We start from the raw sequence: 18446 nt of genomic DNA, 5'->3' as shown, positions 1-18446 counted from the left end.
CTCAGTGGTGTTTTTGACAAAATTCAGGCTTATTGTTATGATTTCTATGGGCCTAGGAACTCCTCATATTACCACTGAATACTTCAGCCATTATTCACAACAGTCTGCATTTTGATTCAGGCAGAAAAATATCTTTGCAAAAAATACTTCACATTAAAGTTCAAACTTGACAAGCATCCATGCAGGGATCAAAACTTTAAGGTCTGCCCTATTTTTCTTCCGAACTATGGGTAACGAACGTCTGCCTATTTTCCTTCCGAACTATCGGTAACGAACTCAGAAGTGAATTAGTGGTCTTGTGCCATAAATTTATAAACAGTATCCTGCTAGCAGAATTCAAGCACAAGTAAAATCATACAACATTGCAGTTCTTTCAGATGAATGGTTTTTTCCTGAAATTTGTCGTTGATTTAGGTGTCATTACATGTACAACAGCATTTCACTGAAGCACTGGTTCCTTAGAGGGCAAATAATCTCATGTTTGACGCCGTTTCTTGGTGATGTTGATTTTGATGTCACTCATAGTCTCTTGTTCATCTCTTGAAAGCATGTCTAGATACACAGACCTGGGCCTTTTAGACTAATTAAGGATGAACATTTAATGAGGTGATGATAACAGTAAACTTGAGTCACACATCGACGTATCATTAAATTGTGTAAACAGGCTACAATTAGCCCAACAGCCAAATTCATATTATGATAATTTAGCTTTCAGACGGTATTGTGATACAGCTTCCTCAGTACAGAAACAGAATGCATTTCAAAGGTAGATATTAGCATACTTTCATATGTTTCATACTGAGATACTTGGATCTACTTGGCAGATGCTAAATACCCTTGATCATTATTGTTTGTTCACAGATTGAAGGAGACTCTAATGGCAAGCAATGAGATCATCAAACAGTTATTCACTACAAGACATCAACTTTACAATGGAAAGACTTACTAATAGATATATTCTTGATTGTGTTTACAGTCAACTTCAAGGTGAATGAGCAGCCTGACCTGTTTTCAAGTTTTACTCAATCAAAGTATAAATTACCATTGGTATGGTAATTAATGTACACTTGGTTATAATTGAATGATAATGGACTTGAATGACAACTGACAAAATAAACATGAGAAAAATTAAGATTGTATAATATTTTGAAGTGGCTTGTCAGTGTGTCCAGTAGCTATTGTCGGTTGACTTTTTGCCAAATTGGAGGATAATATACAGACACATAGTTGCTTGTCTGACTGTGTGATATCATAGATATGACAGTGATTTCATCTGGAGTTTACATTTCTTAAAAGTCTTTGATGTTGAAAACATCTGACACTTACACATTGATTTTGATTGCATGATACCCCTTGATGATGCAAAGCATTGGTTGAGACTGATTAAAGCAGATTCCTGTTTCCAAATAACAAAATATCTGTGATGTAATTTGGTCCCCTTCTACTTCAATGTCAACATATAAGTTAGTTATTGTACAAATATTTATGCCATTAAAAGTGCTGTATTGGACTTTATAATCTGAATACTCTGATGAACATATTGTCAGTTGATAACATAATGAATGCATGCATTTCTTTTGAATCACAGCAGGTCAGTGTTGCAACTCACAACAGAACAATAAATTTTGAAGAAAAATGGTTAAGATAGTGCCGAGATATCCCCCTCCTCCATCCAACAAACTGTGATTAGCAAAGTCTTATCTCTGAAATCAACCACCTTGCTAAATTTCGTACAAATACTCTTTCTACCTAAAATACACAGTATATTGTTACAAAAAAAACAATCACTGAGATTTATCAAACTCTTACCTCCATATCTACCTATTGATTCTTTCTCACCAATGTAGTCTGTACCACCAATAGGCTGGGGTTTCACACTGGAGGATGTTTTCTCTGAAACAAAAACAGCTTTATGGTAATTCAGACATAGCAGCAGTCCATTTGTCTGTTGGTTTCATCTCAGACTCAGGTGATGCTAATCCAGGCTCATGCCACGTACATGCAAGAATGTATTAGTCCATAGAAATGAATGACTTTCAAAGCTATATCATGTCACATATAGCCTACATTGCTGTTCTCTGATTTAGGATATCAAGAACACCGAAGTTGACATGTGATATACAGTTCTTCATTTTTCAGTCTCCTCAGGTAGCAGCATCAGTGCTTCCAAAAAGAGGAAATCAAATCTCAGTTTGTAATGGAATTATATTTTGTAGCTTATTATGCACAATATATCCTAGGTCAGATAATATTGATATCAAAATGTGACCTTTGACTAAAAGCAAACCCATGGTTTTAATGTAAACAGTGCCTGAAAATTAAAAATTACATTGGTCCAAGGTCCCGGACCAGTGACATTTTATCCCAGACCTGTATAAAATTACACCAAAAAGTCTGTGGACCAGTACAAATGGGAGCCAATTTATTTTGTAAGGGAATTTCCAGTGTTTTTCCCAGATTGTTTTCTTTTGTCTTTTGACGCAAAATTAGAAACTACGCCCCCCCAAAATACGGGGGTTACTGGGACGCACTAAAATCAGGCCGAGAATTTCACTGAAACCAAGAGTCCATTCTACAAAATACACACCATTGGGTAGCTACTACAGGTTATTGCTTCTTTTAAGTCAATCAAACATTTGAAATTTAGTCCATTTCTTTCATCACAACGTAAACTCTAAAGGAAAATCAGTTACTCTGTTACAGCACAGTTGGGTAGAGTAACCGTGACTACAGTCTGCGATTCATGATTTGAGCAAGCCCACTAGCCACTGCACTGGGACCTGGGACAAAAATCAAATGCCGGGCCGCGTACTCATTTTACATGTAAAATGTAACGTGGTAAAAAGCAGACCATAGCCTCACCTAAAACTATTTACCCCAAAATTTTGTGAAAATATTATATCTCTGTCCATCAAAGTAGTATTTTGCAGTAAACTTCTCTGGAAGGAGTCTCATTATAACTTTCCCATCGTCCGTAGCAAGCAAGCTTCAGAATTTAGAAGGTCACCTTATATAGTCAAGACCCCTAGCTCGATTTTAGCTGACCTGAACAAGAACCGCCTAGCTTGTCAAAAAGCGTTATGGCAATTTGCTATTGCTATCAAAGGAAAAAGAAGTTCCTCTCAGATAATTGGTGTTTTCAACCTTTTTTTTGCAATTTAAATGGAAAATAATCAACCACTGGGCAATTATAAAAATGAAGTGAACTTTATTGCAATAGTAAAAAAAAAACATGTTAAGTGTGTGTACAAGAGCTTGACAAATCTACCAAGTAAATGTTTATGTGATGTGTCTGTATTACAAAGATTCACAGGTTTTTTTACTGTACCGGTTTGTAAATCCCAAGCAAACTTGATAGAAATGCATGAGTATGAAAAATGAATCATTCTCGTATTGTTATGCAAATTTTTGAGGACCAGTTGAGTTTACCTTTGGACCAGTGAAAAAAAACAACAGGTCACTGGTCCTGGGACCAGTGGGGAAAAGGAAATTGTCAGGCCCTGATGTAAAAAGTGCTTTTCCATACTTAATACATGGGAATTAATGTAAATGTGTTTGGCATAGATCTTGTACTGGTGAATTAATGCAGCATGTTGTGGAAACTAAGTAAATATATTTTTATAGCAACAAAACGTAGGAGAGAACTTACCATCAATGCGCAAGTTAAGTGTAAAGTTGTTTTTGCTAATGCTTATTTACTTGTAGATAAGTTGCATTTCTTATATATTTCGTGGATGCAACTATTGCATAGACTGGTACTCTGTAATCAATACTACTGTTACTGTTTGTACATCTTGGCCGGAGGCCATTAGTACTGAATACATGAATACAGGATAGTCATCATGGTCACTCATGATATGTGTAAAGTTGATATCTAGAGTGTGTGTATTAATGATGATCTTACCAGTGTTTCCATCCAACTCCTTGGCACTGTCTTCATCTAGACCTATTGATATGGCTTCTGATATCTGTTCCAGAGTCTTCTCAGGCAATGATGGTGTACATGTACTCTTATCTACTCTGGCAATCTCACTTTGTTTACCTTTTGGATTCTAATTCTTTAATTCTCACAAGCTGACTGGCTAATTTTTCATCTGCCCTAACAAGCTCAATTTGCTGTTTCTTGTTCATATCTTGTACTTTTACTACTTCTTTTTCTGCACTTTCAAGTCGTTGTTTTAGGTTGTTTTTTTCCTGCATTGCTATGGATAGCTTATCTTGAATCTTTCTAGATTCTAAAGTAGCTTTGGTACACACTGTTTCTACTCTTTCAAGATTTTCTTTCTCGGTCTTTAACATATCCTTCATAATTACGACTTCCTGCTTAGCATTTTCTAGTTGCAACTCTAGACTGCTCTTTTCTTGCATAGCTTTTTCTAGTTTATTTTGCCAATCTGTAGACTCAGCTGTATTTTCTCTCTTCAGCTGCCTCACTGTATTTTCTACTGATGATAAAGATTCCCTGAGTTTAGCGATTTCTTCTCCCTTTGTGTCAGTGCAAGTTTTAATGCTTCATTCCTTTCTGTCAGATCTAACTCTAATGACCTTTGACCTTTCTGATCTACCAGTGTGTGACTGACTTTATATGGAATCAAACTCCTAGCACTCAGACTGTAGGGTTTAGCTGATGATTTGATGCACTGTGGTGCTCTGCCGTGTTTGAGAAACTGATCTGCCAGACCTGCAAACAGAAAACATGTTTAGTCAATGAATGTGCATGACAAAATGTGTATTCTAACAAGTCAAAGTAAAGGGAATACACTTGATTGCCAACTTTCCAAATTAATTACTGATGCAAGACACCTTACCATACAAATCATGTGTCTCGCAGTCAGTGTCAGTGACAAAGAACTCTCTAACTCCCAGCACTGACAAGATCTCCTGTCTGGTGGATAAGATGTGTTGAATCTTCTCTGTCATCTTAACCATGAATTGTATGAAGTCCCACTGATCTCCTCTCAGTGCTGTGTAGTTGTCAACATTGAATATGGTAGGTAGGTACATCTCAGCTGATGGAAGGAGTCTGTAGGCTTTGATGGCTTTGAAAACTAGTAATTTTGCACCTATGATATAAAAAGCAATACTATTCAGTCAAAGTCAAGTCAAATCAAGTTACTTTGCAAGAAATCCAGCAATCCTCACCATATTACTCAGTGCTAAGATATTGTAGCTATTTTGGTGAAAAATGTATATTGAAACGAAAGTTTACATTTAACACGATTGGAACTAAATTGGGATAATTGGATTGCCAACATTTCTCAAGAATTTAAGAAATTTGTCTAATATTACACCATAATTGCTTACCATTTTAAAATTTTATTCAAAATTTACGATGCTGTTGAAATGTTATGAGTAAGAATCAGTGCATGATAGTATCTAATGCAATATTGTTCAAAACATTTGAACAATATTCATATTTGAATGAAAATATGTGAGCTTGTCTGTAGTTTCTTCATTACTGAAACACAAGTAATTATCTCAGTTTGTCACTTTTCCTCTAACAAAATGCAGCTTTTCGATTGATTTAGAGTTCAGTCAGTTAGGGTCATTTAAAATGTGCCCTGACTCAATTTAATGTTTATGAAGCCTTAAATTCACGAAAAAGTCAGGGGCATTTCAAAAGTGCCCTGACTCAAAAGTCGTTAAGTAGAGAAATTTTAAGCATTTTGTCTTATTTCTTTAGTACATTTACACAAAAATGAACTTTTTTCCATGTAAATGAATCCGATGAAAGAGGTATGCAATAATCGTTGTGTTTTCGTTGTTTTGTTCGATGAGAACAATATTTCAAATTTTACACTATTCTATCATTTTGTAAAATTTCAGCTGTAAAAATTTCGATTTCGTTACATTTTCCTAATAATTACTCTCATCCAATTTTCCCAAATTAGTTCCAATCGTGTTATATTTTTTGACCATTAAACTAACATCTATGCTTTCTCTTCTTATTTTGCCAGATGCATAATTCTTGTTCTATCATACCAGTATATTGATGGCGCAAATATATTGATGTGATTGGTTGAGACTTTAAAAGAACGGTGGTATATTTGCAATATAGCATGGGTAGGTAGCACATGCATGAGCTCTCAGCAAGAGCAAAAATCTTTTTTGACGTTCCGTGCCAGAATTTTGATATACTATTATCATATAATACATAATAGCAATAAATCACACCCAGTGATGGTATACCATGAGATTTTGACCAGTTCACTTCATATATGCACTCACTGTTCCTCGTGCATATATGTCCTGAACTGATCAAAATATTGTGGTATACCGTCGCCGGATGTGCTTTATTCCTTAAATATCATATCTTCTGATGGGTGTGGAAAGTGATGTAACTAATTATGAATTTTAGGAACTCTACTAGACTAGTGATTAACTGTTGGATTGATCATTGCAATCTTGTTTGTATGTACCTGAAGGTCATGATATCTGTAAACGTTTACATTCAATCATCATGTAATCAAGTGTCAACTTAAGTAATATGATCATTGCTATTATCAAAAAAAAGTTTACATATGAAGAATATTCTTGTCATTCATCAAGAAATGATCTGGTGAACAAAAGAATAACATTTCGACATTAATGTCATTTTTTGCAATCTCAAAATAAACCAGCAACTTTTGAAAATAATGAATTCCAAATAAATCCAAATGGCTTGATTAAAAATATATATAGCCTATCAAAAAGACTATGCAGACGATATAAAGCTTGTGATGCAAAAATCTGCCTGTGCATCATATGAATGTCTTCAACTCCTTAAGAGTGACATCATATTCCCAGTTAACAAGAAATTAAAAAGGAAGATATCAAGCGAGTATTTGAATTCTTGGTGAGCGAATATGTCAAACGATACAAGAAAAAATGGAGGTGGTAATAAATTGGGTACATATAGAACTTTCAAGACCGGATTTTATTTTGAAAAATACTTAAATAATTTGTCAAATTTTACTCTTCGCAGAGCTTTATCGAAATTTAGATTGAGTGATCATAGTTTAAATATTGAATTGGGTTGGAAAAGTAAGCCAAAATTACCTTTGAAAGATAGACTTTGTCTCAGATGTGATAGCAACGAAATAGATGATGAGTTTCATTTATTATTCTCATGTAAAAAGTTTATCACTGAACGAGTTTTATTGTTACAGGAAAGTGGAATAGATTGCTCCACTTTTTCTGGTGTCACACAAAAGGAAACGGCCCTTAACCCTTTCACCACCATGGTTTGTCCCAAATCCATTGTTTTCTATGGTAAAGTTGGACCTGTATACAGGGAACTGGTGGTGAAAGGTTTAAAAGGGTTATGGAGCATAATTTTCTAGATCTTGCTATATTCTTGAAGAACACTGATTTGTGCAGACCCTCCAGTAGCCTTCCCACTGTTAACAGTTTGCTTATTGTACAACTTGGATACTTTGTTGTCCTCTTGAAAGTGTTCAGTTTTGTACTTTGTCCAATTTTGGAATGTACCATACCACACTCTCTGCTGGTGTGAGTTGAGTATAATAAAGATTGATTGATTGATTGATTTGACATTTTTCATGAACATTAATTGGAATTCAAAAATGAATTTGCATAAGTTATTTTGTTTTCATCATGAGTGCAAACTTATTTAAAGAGAGGGTTGTAGAAGTGCAATATTGTCCAACCTGTAAAATCAGATATGTCACCAGCTTCGAGCACTGTTTGTGCAAGCCTTGGTTTCTTGACACTTGGCTCACCAGACTCAATAGATAAAACAAAACAAGCACAAAGTTTTAGTGCCTTCGAACAATTTATAATACTGCTAAATGTAAACTAATATGTCTGAGAGCAATCCTAATGGCAAGTCAATTATTTCACAAAATGCTCCTAGATATGAGGCATAGAGTAAGATGTGTGAAGTCAATTTCAAAAGGCTATGTAATATTTTATCAATATCACTCTGATATTTTAGCAAATTCACACAAGATCACCATACTGCCGTCTTGTGAATCGACAGCAATGATTTCTGGCATGGTACAATAGTCACATATGCAAATTGTAACTCGTAATGTAACTCGTGATTGACCCGGCAGTCTACAGATTTGGATGTATATATATTTATGTAGTTCTATATAGGAAAATTGACTGGTGATTGTTAGCAAAGATACGCAAAGTCCATTTTTACTAAATTTTTGGAATTCCAAATGTGTAATGATACTTAGGAAATACTGATAAAGCTCATCAAAGCAGTTATGATTAGTGCTTTTCACTCACCATAACCTTGTACACCGCACCAATATTCCTCTCAGTAGTATCTGTGTCCAATACTCTGACCAGACTTTCTTTTCTCACCTTTCTAGCTTTTGTTAGCGCTCCCGATTGTCTACCTGTGACAGTGTGACTGGTGTTGCCTTGCATCTTCAGTTGAACCCCTTGCTCAGCAAACTGATCACCTGGTTTAGTGAGTCCATCGCCTAATGAATAGACAATCAATGAGAATATTTTTGTTGTTTCTAACCTTACCTTGACCATTAATTGTCTTACATGTACTGGTGCTGTTTATGGAAAGACAGTTGAAAGTTACGAAGTTAACAATTCAAGAAGCGGCAGAAGATCTGCAAAGAATTCAGATATTTTCAACTTACTTTGACAGAAAAAGTGGTCAATGGCATCAAACTGTTGCTGGTTATAGGTGACTTTGAGTTTCAGTGGAATGTTGAATCTCTCAGCCAGCTCTCTCATCTCATCAGTTATCAGCAATGGTTCAAATGCCTTGGCAAATCTACCATTGTGACAGGCTGACTTGAATCTGTAGAGGCAGATTATGCCAAGGAAGTTTACTGACATTCCAAGGGAGCTCAGGTGTATGTCCACAGCATCGTGGACACCATTCTCGCGTTTTTTGGCTCGTCTCCTGATTTCCTCGCTGTTAACGTTTACCGCATTATCAGCATTTTCTTTGAAAAGTTGCATGCATTCCTTTAAAACTTCATCAACTTTCTCCATGCTTTTCTTAACCAGTGCGGTTTTAGAGTCGTCAACTGGACGTTGTGTGAATAAGACGTCTAATTGATCCTTTAAGTTTTGCTTACGCTCGAGAAAACCTCTGTCATCTAAGTTAATACTCACATTGAGGCCTGGTAGAAAATAGAAACATCAATCTAGTCAGTGATGTTCAATATAAATTTTTTAAACCAACCATGTAAAAGAAAGTTTATGTAATCAAATATAGGTATACTGCAATCAATTTGGAAATAAAGAATTAAGCAACAATTAAGGCAACTTTTAATTCTACAGGAAGTACGGTAGGCTAACAGTCAACTCAACATACGTATTTTGCTTGCCTTTGTCCAATAATACGGTTTGTACTGAATCCTTCGTTCTGCTATAAAGCTATAAGACACAAATCTTACCATCTGACGGCACTCTAGATTCTTCTGCCAACAAAGAAGCAAATCTAGCATAACTTTCTTCCACTTCCGGACTGGCCATAAAATCAGTTCCCAGTTCCTTTGCACGCTTGTAGGCCGACCTGGCATTCTGCACTGCTGACATGATCTTTTCATCCCATTCGTTGTCACTTCTAACTAAACAGCCGTTGCCAGTATACGCGAAATGTGTATCGATATAGTAGCCGAGTTGTGATTTTGGATTAAGAAAAGTAGGTACGCCCATTGAAATACCTTCTAGACCAAAGAATCCATAGTTTACACGACATTGTGGGATAAGACATACGTGACACTGCTGAAGCAATGATACCGTATTTCGAGCAGTGCAGTCCGTGATTATGTTTATTTCCACCAAGTTTTTCTTCATTTCTCTTCTTCATGTAACTCTCTACTTGATGAACAGCTGGTGCTGGCACACCTGCCATGATCCAAGTGACATTTCGAACATCCGTACCTTGTAGTTTTGCCGCGATTCTTTCTACAGAAGCCACTATTTTGTCATATTCTTGAAGTTCTCCTTTGGGGCTTATTACAAATTCTCCATACGAGAGAATAACCAGCTGTCTTATGTTCCCTGGTACGCTGACTTCCTGTGACCTGTACAGCCCCTCTGTCTTCGGTAGGAGTTTAATGTGAGGTATTGTTCTTTGGACAGCCCTGTATGCATTTTCGAAATAGTCATGTATGCTTGGACCGATTGATACCATGGCATCAGCCTCATCCACCATTCTTAACATGTCTTTCTTTAGAGTCTGTCGTTCTCCACTTTCTTTAGCATGGTAATCAGGGTGGAGTGCGTTGATTAGGTAGAGCTTGGCGTGACTGAAAAAAGTCTTACGAATGTAAGCAGCAGCACCAGCAGTAAAAGGGGCGTAACCCATGACGTATTTAATATTTCCCAGCGCTTTTAAATCTTTGTAATAACTTTCAGGGTTAAATAACCAACGAATATCAATAGGATCATCCTTAGGATCAATGTACTCGTTTCGTTTACCAGGTATCAAAGTAATACCAGCTTCCTCTGCATCTTTGGCTTGAGCGTCACTCACAGCAACATCCAACAGGGTTGCGTATCCTTTCAAATGTATTCTCCTTCTCGAGCATATGTCTTTGAAAAGATTTCTGTGAAATTCTGGAAACCCATACTTTTCCGTATCCCATGAGTCGAACACGATCAGAGCTTTCTCATGGTTTTGTGGATGTGTTGACGTGGCACCAGCCATCGTGTAATGCAGATCAGTGAAAACAAAAATTGATCTAAAATAGAACAAAAAAAGTATTGATATTATTTTAAGATATTACATGTTATATTCAATTTATTTAATATTTTCATTTCCCTTTGATCTTTCATGTGTTGATAGCCTTATTTAGCAAACATAACAAAAATACTAAATAACTGTAGGGCCATTATGGAGGTAGGAAGCGACAGAAACATTCATGGTTGTATTATATGTACTGAAACAACTTGTCCTAATTTGCTTTGAAAGTTGTTATTCATGTCGACCCAATCTGAACAACGGTTACAGAGTTTTAGCAATTTGCTGTATTTTCCTTTTTCCTCTTCATTTGCACATTTTTGACACTGACATGTTAATTTGAAATACTAAGGTGGTAGGTACTGTGATTTAGGAGATTTTGGTGTAGACGGACTAGCAGACATGCATACACGCACAGACATGTAAATAATATGCAAATGAGACTGATTCACCTCATAAGATAAGCAATATATAAATATATATATATATATATATCACCTCATAAGATAAGCAATATATATATATATATATATAATATATATATATATATATATATATATATATATATATATTATATATATATATATATATATATATATATATATATATATATATATATATATACCAAATGTGAGCTAAAAATTAGCATGGAAATATATGTTTTGTTTAAAAGAAGTTTTGGGGTACAGATCTTGTAATTTTGGCCACGTTTTGCCGGTTTTATTAAAAGAAATGCCAGATATGATATTCTTGAAAAAATTGAGAAGTGTTGCATATTTTACCGGACAGGTGTATTTGTAGAAGAAACATTCTCAACTGTAAATGAGTATTTGTTCAAATGAGTCAATATTACCCAAAAAATGCTAATGAGCAACAAGCGTAAACTTGGTGAAAATCTCAAACATTGGTCAGATTGTCTTGAAAAGGCAATAAATTTATCATATTGTACAAAAAAGTGTCGCATTGAAGTCACCATGAGTGAATCTAAAGAAGCTGAGGTATATCTTAAACAATAAGCCTGTCATTTACAAGATGCAGGATAGTATAAGTATACGCACACAAAATGTCATCTGGATAGACAGCCAACTTTGCTGCTTCATCCAGCAAGGACAGCTTATAAATCACCAACTTTTACATCTGTAGATGTTATATGACAATTTTGTAAAAATTGCTTGGAAATTTAGTTTGAAAGGTTTTGTTTCTTCCCATTGTCATGTTGTGTAATTACGGAATTGTTTATCAGTGTAAGTCAAGTAATGGCTTCTATACAAATCTCTGTTTTAGTGCTTGTAAATGTGGCATATCTGATGCCACAGATTCCTTGGTATATATTGGTTTTGTGTTTGGAAATTTCCCCATTTGTCTATGATACCGCAATACTTGGGTGGCAGTTTGGGACATACCATTATCATGTCGGTGTGGCAGCATCATTAACAGTGGAAGCTCTAAAGAATGCCCATTCTTACATGTTACCTTAGTCATCGATTGTGCAACTATAGACCGCAGAGAGACCAAATATTGTCTGCATTAATTCTAAGCAATACAATACACCTTTACTTTGGTATTGCAGATTGTATCACTAATTATGATGTACTACGTTGCGAGGTATTGTGTCAGTGTGTATGATCTCTGCTACCTCCATTGTATGATCTCTGCTACCTCCATTGTATGATCTCTGCTACCTCCATGGTATGATCAACGGATGCAACAGTTGCCAACCGTTTCATGATGATACTTCAATGGACGGTGCATCAAAATCTGTTGAAATGCACTTAGCTATGAATATCAGAAGCTAAGCTCCGAAGTAGCTGTTACAGATCGTGTATACACTCACTCTTGCTTGGCACACGTAACCAAATGTGAGGAAAGCGTCATTAACACTATTTTTTAATTTGCCCGCCCGCTGAAAAACTACGCACAGACACCATTTTGCACGAACAGCTTCGTTGGCGGCACCTGCAGAGACATTTGTTGTTCTATTTCTTTTATATCATAATCAATGTTGAATTTACTACTGCAAAAGTGTCATGATTGAACCAGTGTTGGCCTGTCGGAATACAGGGAGAGTGGATTACATCGTGTTCATATAGTAAAATCTAAATTATTTTACAGCTTCCTGTTCTTGTAAGTGGGGACACACATTCGAACCTATGGCGAAGCCTTATTTTTAGAGCGCGGGTTTGTACAACCCCCTTGAAAGGCGATTAAAACAATCCTACCTTTAAGGGTCTGGTGGTTTCTGCTCTCAGTACGTCACGATAAAAGGGAGGCCGTATATGGAGCTTGTGAAGCTGTCCAGAAAACCTCCTCTCTTCTACAGTAGAAACGTCCGGTGTTTTAATAGTGAAAAATATGGCTGGCTGCTAGGTGAACGGGTTGTGTGGGTAAGCTGTGCCGGATCAAAGTCCATGCATGCTGCCGTTTATAAATCTGTGTCGCCTCGTCACCTTATAAGGTCATGCTGTAACAACGTGGTGGATGGTTTCTGGCGTAATGCGTTTGATTTTCGGTCAAAAGGTTAAAATTTACTTTATAACTATCCCTACACTCTTTCTCCGTGTTGTCACTTGCTTCTTTGCAAGTTATTTTACACCAAAACAACTACCAACTGTTGCCTGTCTCTGGTCGGTTATGCAAATGACATTCACAACGCATACAATAATGACATGTTGACAACGGAACTTGCTGAAGGTATTGAAATCCGATCACAAGTTAAGGTGACATGCATAGGAAATTGTAGACCTTAATCTTGCAGTTAACATTGCCACAATGTACATAAATGTCGTATTGAAAAAAACATTAAACAAATAAATGAAATGTTTTAAAAGTGCAATCTATACATGCAGTCTCATTGTATTCTGTGCAAGTCATGTACTGTACAATTAAACGTGTTGTATTGAATCACTGACCCTAAAAAGAGTTGTATAGTGAGTACTTGAATACGTCACTGCAAGTTACACCAGCAGTATCGCGGACGGTGGGTCGATCGAGCTCGGGTCAAGGGTCATCGCAACAGAAGGGATCAGCACCGAGTGGTGTATATTTGATTCCGGGGGAGGGGGCTAGCTGGAGGATTTATGTTGCTGGTTATTTGTGGGGGGAGATTGTCAGCCAATTGGATAGGGGAAAATGCTTCAAAGAAGGCTTTAAAAATTAATTTGTTGCTATGTACGCTGAGATAGAACACTGTGTCTTTAGTGGTGTCTGGAGCTGCTTAATTACTGCCCCCTTAGTAGATTTGTTGATAATTAATCAGTGAATAATTTTGTTTTGTGAATTTGTGATTGCGTTAACTCAAGTCTTCTGTCACACCTGTTGATAATGACTTAGTTTCTAAACATTTGGCGGAAATTTTAAACGACAAGACCTGTAAACACTGGTTAAAAACAAACAACATAAACAACATATATGCCATAAAGAAAAACTTTATATGACAGCAAGTGTTTGCTAAACCAAAAATCATTTTACATAGTTTTTGCAATGAATATTTGAAGAATATATGCACATTGTATAAAACTTTGGTTAACTCAGGACAACATTACAAACTTTTTACTTAAACCTAAAATAGTTCCACGAAAAGGTAAAAAGGGCTTCTTTTGTCCATAAAAAAGATGTGTCAAACAATTTTACGTACTAGGTTTCTTGAAACAGGAATTGTTTTGGAATGCTTGGTATCTGAAAACCAAAGTTCAAGCTGAAGTAACCAGAAAAGTTTTCTGTGCAGAAGTATTTTGTTGATATCTGAAAGACTAGGCTGTACTAAATCAACAAAGCTACATTTGTCGCAACTTAAAAATATTTGAATATTAGCATCTGTAGGAACCAGCAAAGTGAATTTTAAAAGATCTACACAAGCTGTTTCTAGTACAATTTATAACTGCCAATTAAGAATAAAAAGACCAAAAATTACAGAAAATAGCAGATGGGTGAAGGTAACATTTTCTGTAACATTTTCATTTTTATATTTTGAATAATCAAGAAGTGTCAGGATCTGTTCTGGGAACCTCGGCATCACGCATCATCGAGGTAAACAAGCCTGTCTTCCGAATGAGATGCCCGCCCTCTAGCGGTATTTACATCAAATTTAAACGTAAAGCGTACCGTGTCACTATAAACGTACTTCGCTTGGCCAAATCTTAGACACACACAAGTTGTAAATAATTTCAGCCTGAATCCTACATGGTACATCTTGACTTATACAATAAGTGATTAATGCACATTAATATGGTTTTAGAGAAGCCAGAGCTGCAGCTAGTGTTTTCCCTAATAGGTTTGGTATGCATTTATTCCTGATGGATCGTGTAACTTTATCCACAGTCGCTACAATCACTGTTTCAGACAGTTTCCTTACAAATCTTCAACTTGAAACTATGGCCACACATGCTTACTGTGTCACCCATCGAAACTTGATTTCTGAATTGCGCCCCCACCCCCATTCATAAAGAATGTTACTCAATGACATTGCTTCTGCTCCGTCTCATGTACAATTTTACTGATGACTTTATTTCTGCTCTGATACAATTTTACTCAATGACAATACAGAGCACTTATCAGTAGATCTACAATGTGTTAAAATGCAAGTCAAAGTGATATGAAGTCAAAGTAAATGATTGGACGCATCTGATGAAAAAATATATAGCTATAAAAATTTATTTTGCTTCTTTGAAAAATTGACATGCATATGCAATGTTAATTACGGATTGCAGTAAATCCATTCTCAGCAAGTTTTTATTTCCTTTAAGTATTTCTTATATTGTACATCATTTGCATGTATTCCTGACAGTGACGTATACTTGAGGTAATATAGTTTGTTCAATACGTGTATAAAGGCTGGCATCAATGAACTCGTCCCACTCTTGTTGTTACTGTTTTTCTTATTAGGATGGACTGTCTATTTAATATTTTCCTACCCTTTTCATTGAATTCATCTTTTCACAATACTCATCAATCCGCGCATTTTTAAAACATCTTGAGGATAATGGACCCGGCGCCCGTGACTTGCGATAGCATTCTCTTTGTTTATACGATGCAATCTATTACAATTCAGCTCCAGTACTATGCGATCTTTCGAACTCCTATGGTCTGTTTACAAGAAGCTCTAAGTTGTTGACTGCTGATATGAAAAAAAAAAAATTTTCCTTCGCCTAGCAAAGAGGGAGTGGCATCGACAACGTTATTCATAGTACTATCAGTCTGTCTGCAGTCTGTCTTTCTGTCAGTATGCATATATATATATATATATATATATATATATATATATATATATATATATATATATATATATATATATATATATATATATATATATATGAATGCCTGCATATGTGACGTATATATGTATGTATGCTTGACAATGAATGGTTGACAGTGTTTATGTGTATACAAATACTTTGTATAGGGACTTTGTATGTTTGAAAATGTAGGTGTGTGCACGTACCTCTGTATCTATCTGACTACAATTGTTTGTCTGTCAATCCATGAAACAAGCCTGTCTATCAATGGACCATGGAATATGCCAGGGTCAGTCTGTCCATAGACAGAGTTTAAGTACTGTCTATGACATCCATTTAGCTAAATTTGCTTGCTTTATATATTTGTCTATCTACCCATCTATCAATCTATCTGTCTGTCTGTTTGTCTGTCTACCTGCCTTTCTGCTTATCCAGCTTTCTAGCAGGCAAACTCATCTTACGTCCGAATAAACGCAGTGATGCCGGCATAGCTCGGGCGTGTAACCCCCGGTATACCATAACCTGATGAACGCCTGAGTGTGTTTACAGTCCAGGGTAGGATCTAGTGCTGAATGCTAGGACGGGACACGGCCCCTCCGGTGGGACAGGATAAACAAATATGTGATGAATTAATGCTTAGAACGGTATGACTACTGTCAAAAATTGACAGAAGTTAATGTAAGGCTGCGTTTACAATAAACGGTGAGGGGCCGGGGTTCTGGAGGAATTCAGGTGGATTCGAAAATTTTGGGGTAGTAGAGGGGGGACTTGAAAGTTTTGCTCTGTCTATAGGGGGACCTGAATTTTTTTTGGTTCCCTTTTACTTTTTACATTTTCCGATTCCAAGGTTTGATAGGTAATTCAGTGAAAAATGAAAAACAATTTAATGTCATCCAATTGTTTTAATATTAGTAATATTTAAACAAAATCCACGACCATTTTGTCACATTTCATGACTTTAATCTCGAAAAAATCAAACGTGTATGAGTTGTCGTATAGAGAACTTGAGCCTAGTAACAGGGCAGAAGCTTCAACTGTTGATTATTTTTATGTATGATGGGATTATTTTATTCATAGTCAACGATACAATGCACACACATACCGGTAGCTCCGACTCTGATGTAGTTGAAGAAAGGTTAACGTTTGTGTCAAGAGACGTTCTGATCATGTCAGTACTTGTACAAACGATCCGGCCAGAGAGCGAAACATGGAAGACCAGGAGGCTTGAAAAGTTATGAGGGATGTTAGAATTCTGGCATATGAGACTAATCAAATAAGAAAAGAAAAAAGATGGGGTCACCGTGCTTGATTTCTAAATTTTCACTTTGTCTTCGTAATACAAAAAGTAAAACTTTGAACAGTAAAGACAAATTTAAATGAAAAATGTGTGACTAAATGGAATTCTTTATTTTTTAACTAAATTGGCCATTATTACACCCAAAATTTCAGAGATTAAAACGTTTATTTTATGAAATATTTAACCTTCCAGTATTGTCAATTTTGAGTAGCATCCAATTCATATATGTCTTGTTCTTTAGAAACAAATTTTTGATAGGTCACTTCTCTCAGTTTTTAACAATTTTGCATTTACCCAGGAATTCACAATTTGCATACTCTCTCATGATCGTCATTCTGTGTGCTCTTCAGCAGGTGTCGTTGACCCGGCCAGACTTGGATTAACTCGAGTCGGCTTTGACTGATAAATCCAAAAAGTTCGCTGATGCGTTTAAAAATGAATCAATTTAAGAACTTGCCTTAGGAATATGACTCTACAAACTGCTAATAACAGGTAGTGTTGCACATCTGCGAGCCCAATACATGTTTATTTTTTCTGCGCGCACATTCCTTATACGGGCTTGTGATGGAGGGGGAGCGACTTGAAAAATTGTGATCATACAGAGACGGGATTGGAATTTGTGAGTGTATTGTTGGGGGGCTGAAAACAAAATAAGATTTCGATCGCGATCCACCCAATCGTTATTTGTGAACGCACCCTTTGACTTACAACTCCAAAAGATAGCATAATGGACAAGACGGCTGAGATCAAGCATAGACCCTCGAGGTACGTCTATGGGTCAACATGTGTTTCTTTGTTAAATACGTTTGGATATAAACACGATAGTCCACATCGTTGTATTCAGTGTAGACAACGTCTTTTCATCTTTTCTCTCTGTCTTACATGCCGGGCAAGCTAGTGGTCATTTCTCAGTGGTCGTTGTTGCTGTTTCCCAAAAACCTACCGACACATATTACAGGCAGACTAGTCACAAATCCTGGCATGTGATGTGAAGTCAGTGGTACAGGACATTGGAATTTGAAACCAACGTCCCGTCATTATAAAGAGAACTCCATGATGGTGGTACGTTGCCCGCATTCAAACTTTGTATTGGGCGATCATCGAAACAAAAGACACATGATGGGCGTCATTGGTGAAAGGATTCGCAGAGAATAACGTGGCTTGAGGCACAATTTACGATTGTTCGCTGACGCAACTCGTCCAACTGTTCTGCATACTAAGACAATACACGGTCTGTGTTTCATTAGCA

The 18446-nt window shown here is 36.3% G+C and overlaps 3 protein-coding genes and 1 long non-coding RNA gene across 4 annotated transcripts in view; 1 reads left to right on the top strand and 3 right to left on the bottom strand.

Moving 5' to 3' along the window:
• LOC139125260 (uncharacterized) overlaps positions 1-1518 on the top strand; it is a 172141-nt gene extending 170623 nt beyond the window's left edge. The window contains exon 6 of the long non-coding RNA XR_011550170.1: positions 862-1518. This is a non-coding gene — a long non-coding RNA (uncharacterized lncRNA). The remainder of the gene's footprint in view (positions 1-861) is intronic.
• LOC139125244 (centrosomal protein of 63 kDa-like) overlaps positions 1-18446 on the bottom strand; it is a 513301-nt gene that overhangs the window by 222110 nt on the left and 272745 nt on the right. The window lies entirely within an intron of this gene.
• Positions 1-18446, bottom strand: part of LOC139125142 (tyrosine kinase receptor Cad96Ca-like) — a 213783-nt gene that overhangs the window by 102564 nt on the left and 92773 nt on the right. The window lies entirely within an intron of this gene.
• LOC139125254 (uncharacterized) lies at positions 8194-9095 on the bottom strand. Its single transcript, XM_070691351.1, has 2 exons — positions 8610-9095; positions 8194-8438 (listed from the first exon to the last, which is right to left on the bottom strand). The coding sequence occupies exons 1-2, from the start codon at positions 8968-8970 to the stop codon at positions 8221-8223; spliced, it is 579 nt and encodes a 192-aa protein (XP_070547452.1). The 5' UTR covers positions 8971-9095; the 3' UTR covers positions 8194-8220.

This window comes from Ptychodera flava, assembly GCF_041260155.1.
Source record: "Ptychodera flava strain L36383 chromosome 3 unlocalized genomic scaffold, AS_Pfla_20210202 Scaffold_25__1_contigs__length_14229661_pilon, whole genome shotgun sequence".
In the NCBI taxonomy this organism is placed as follows: Eukaryota; Metazoa; Hemichordata; class Enteropneusta; family Ptychoderidae; genus Ptychodera; species Ptychodera flava.
Note: the sequence above shows the minus strand (reverse complement) of the source record. Positions and strands in the feature narration are given on the sequence as shown.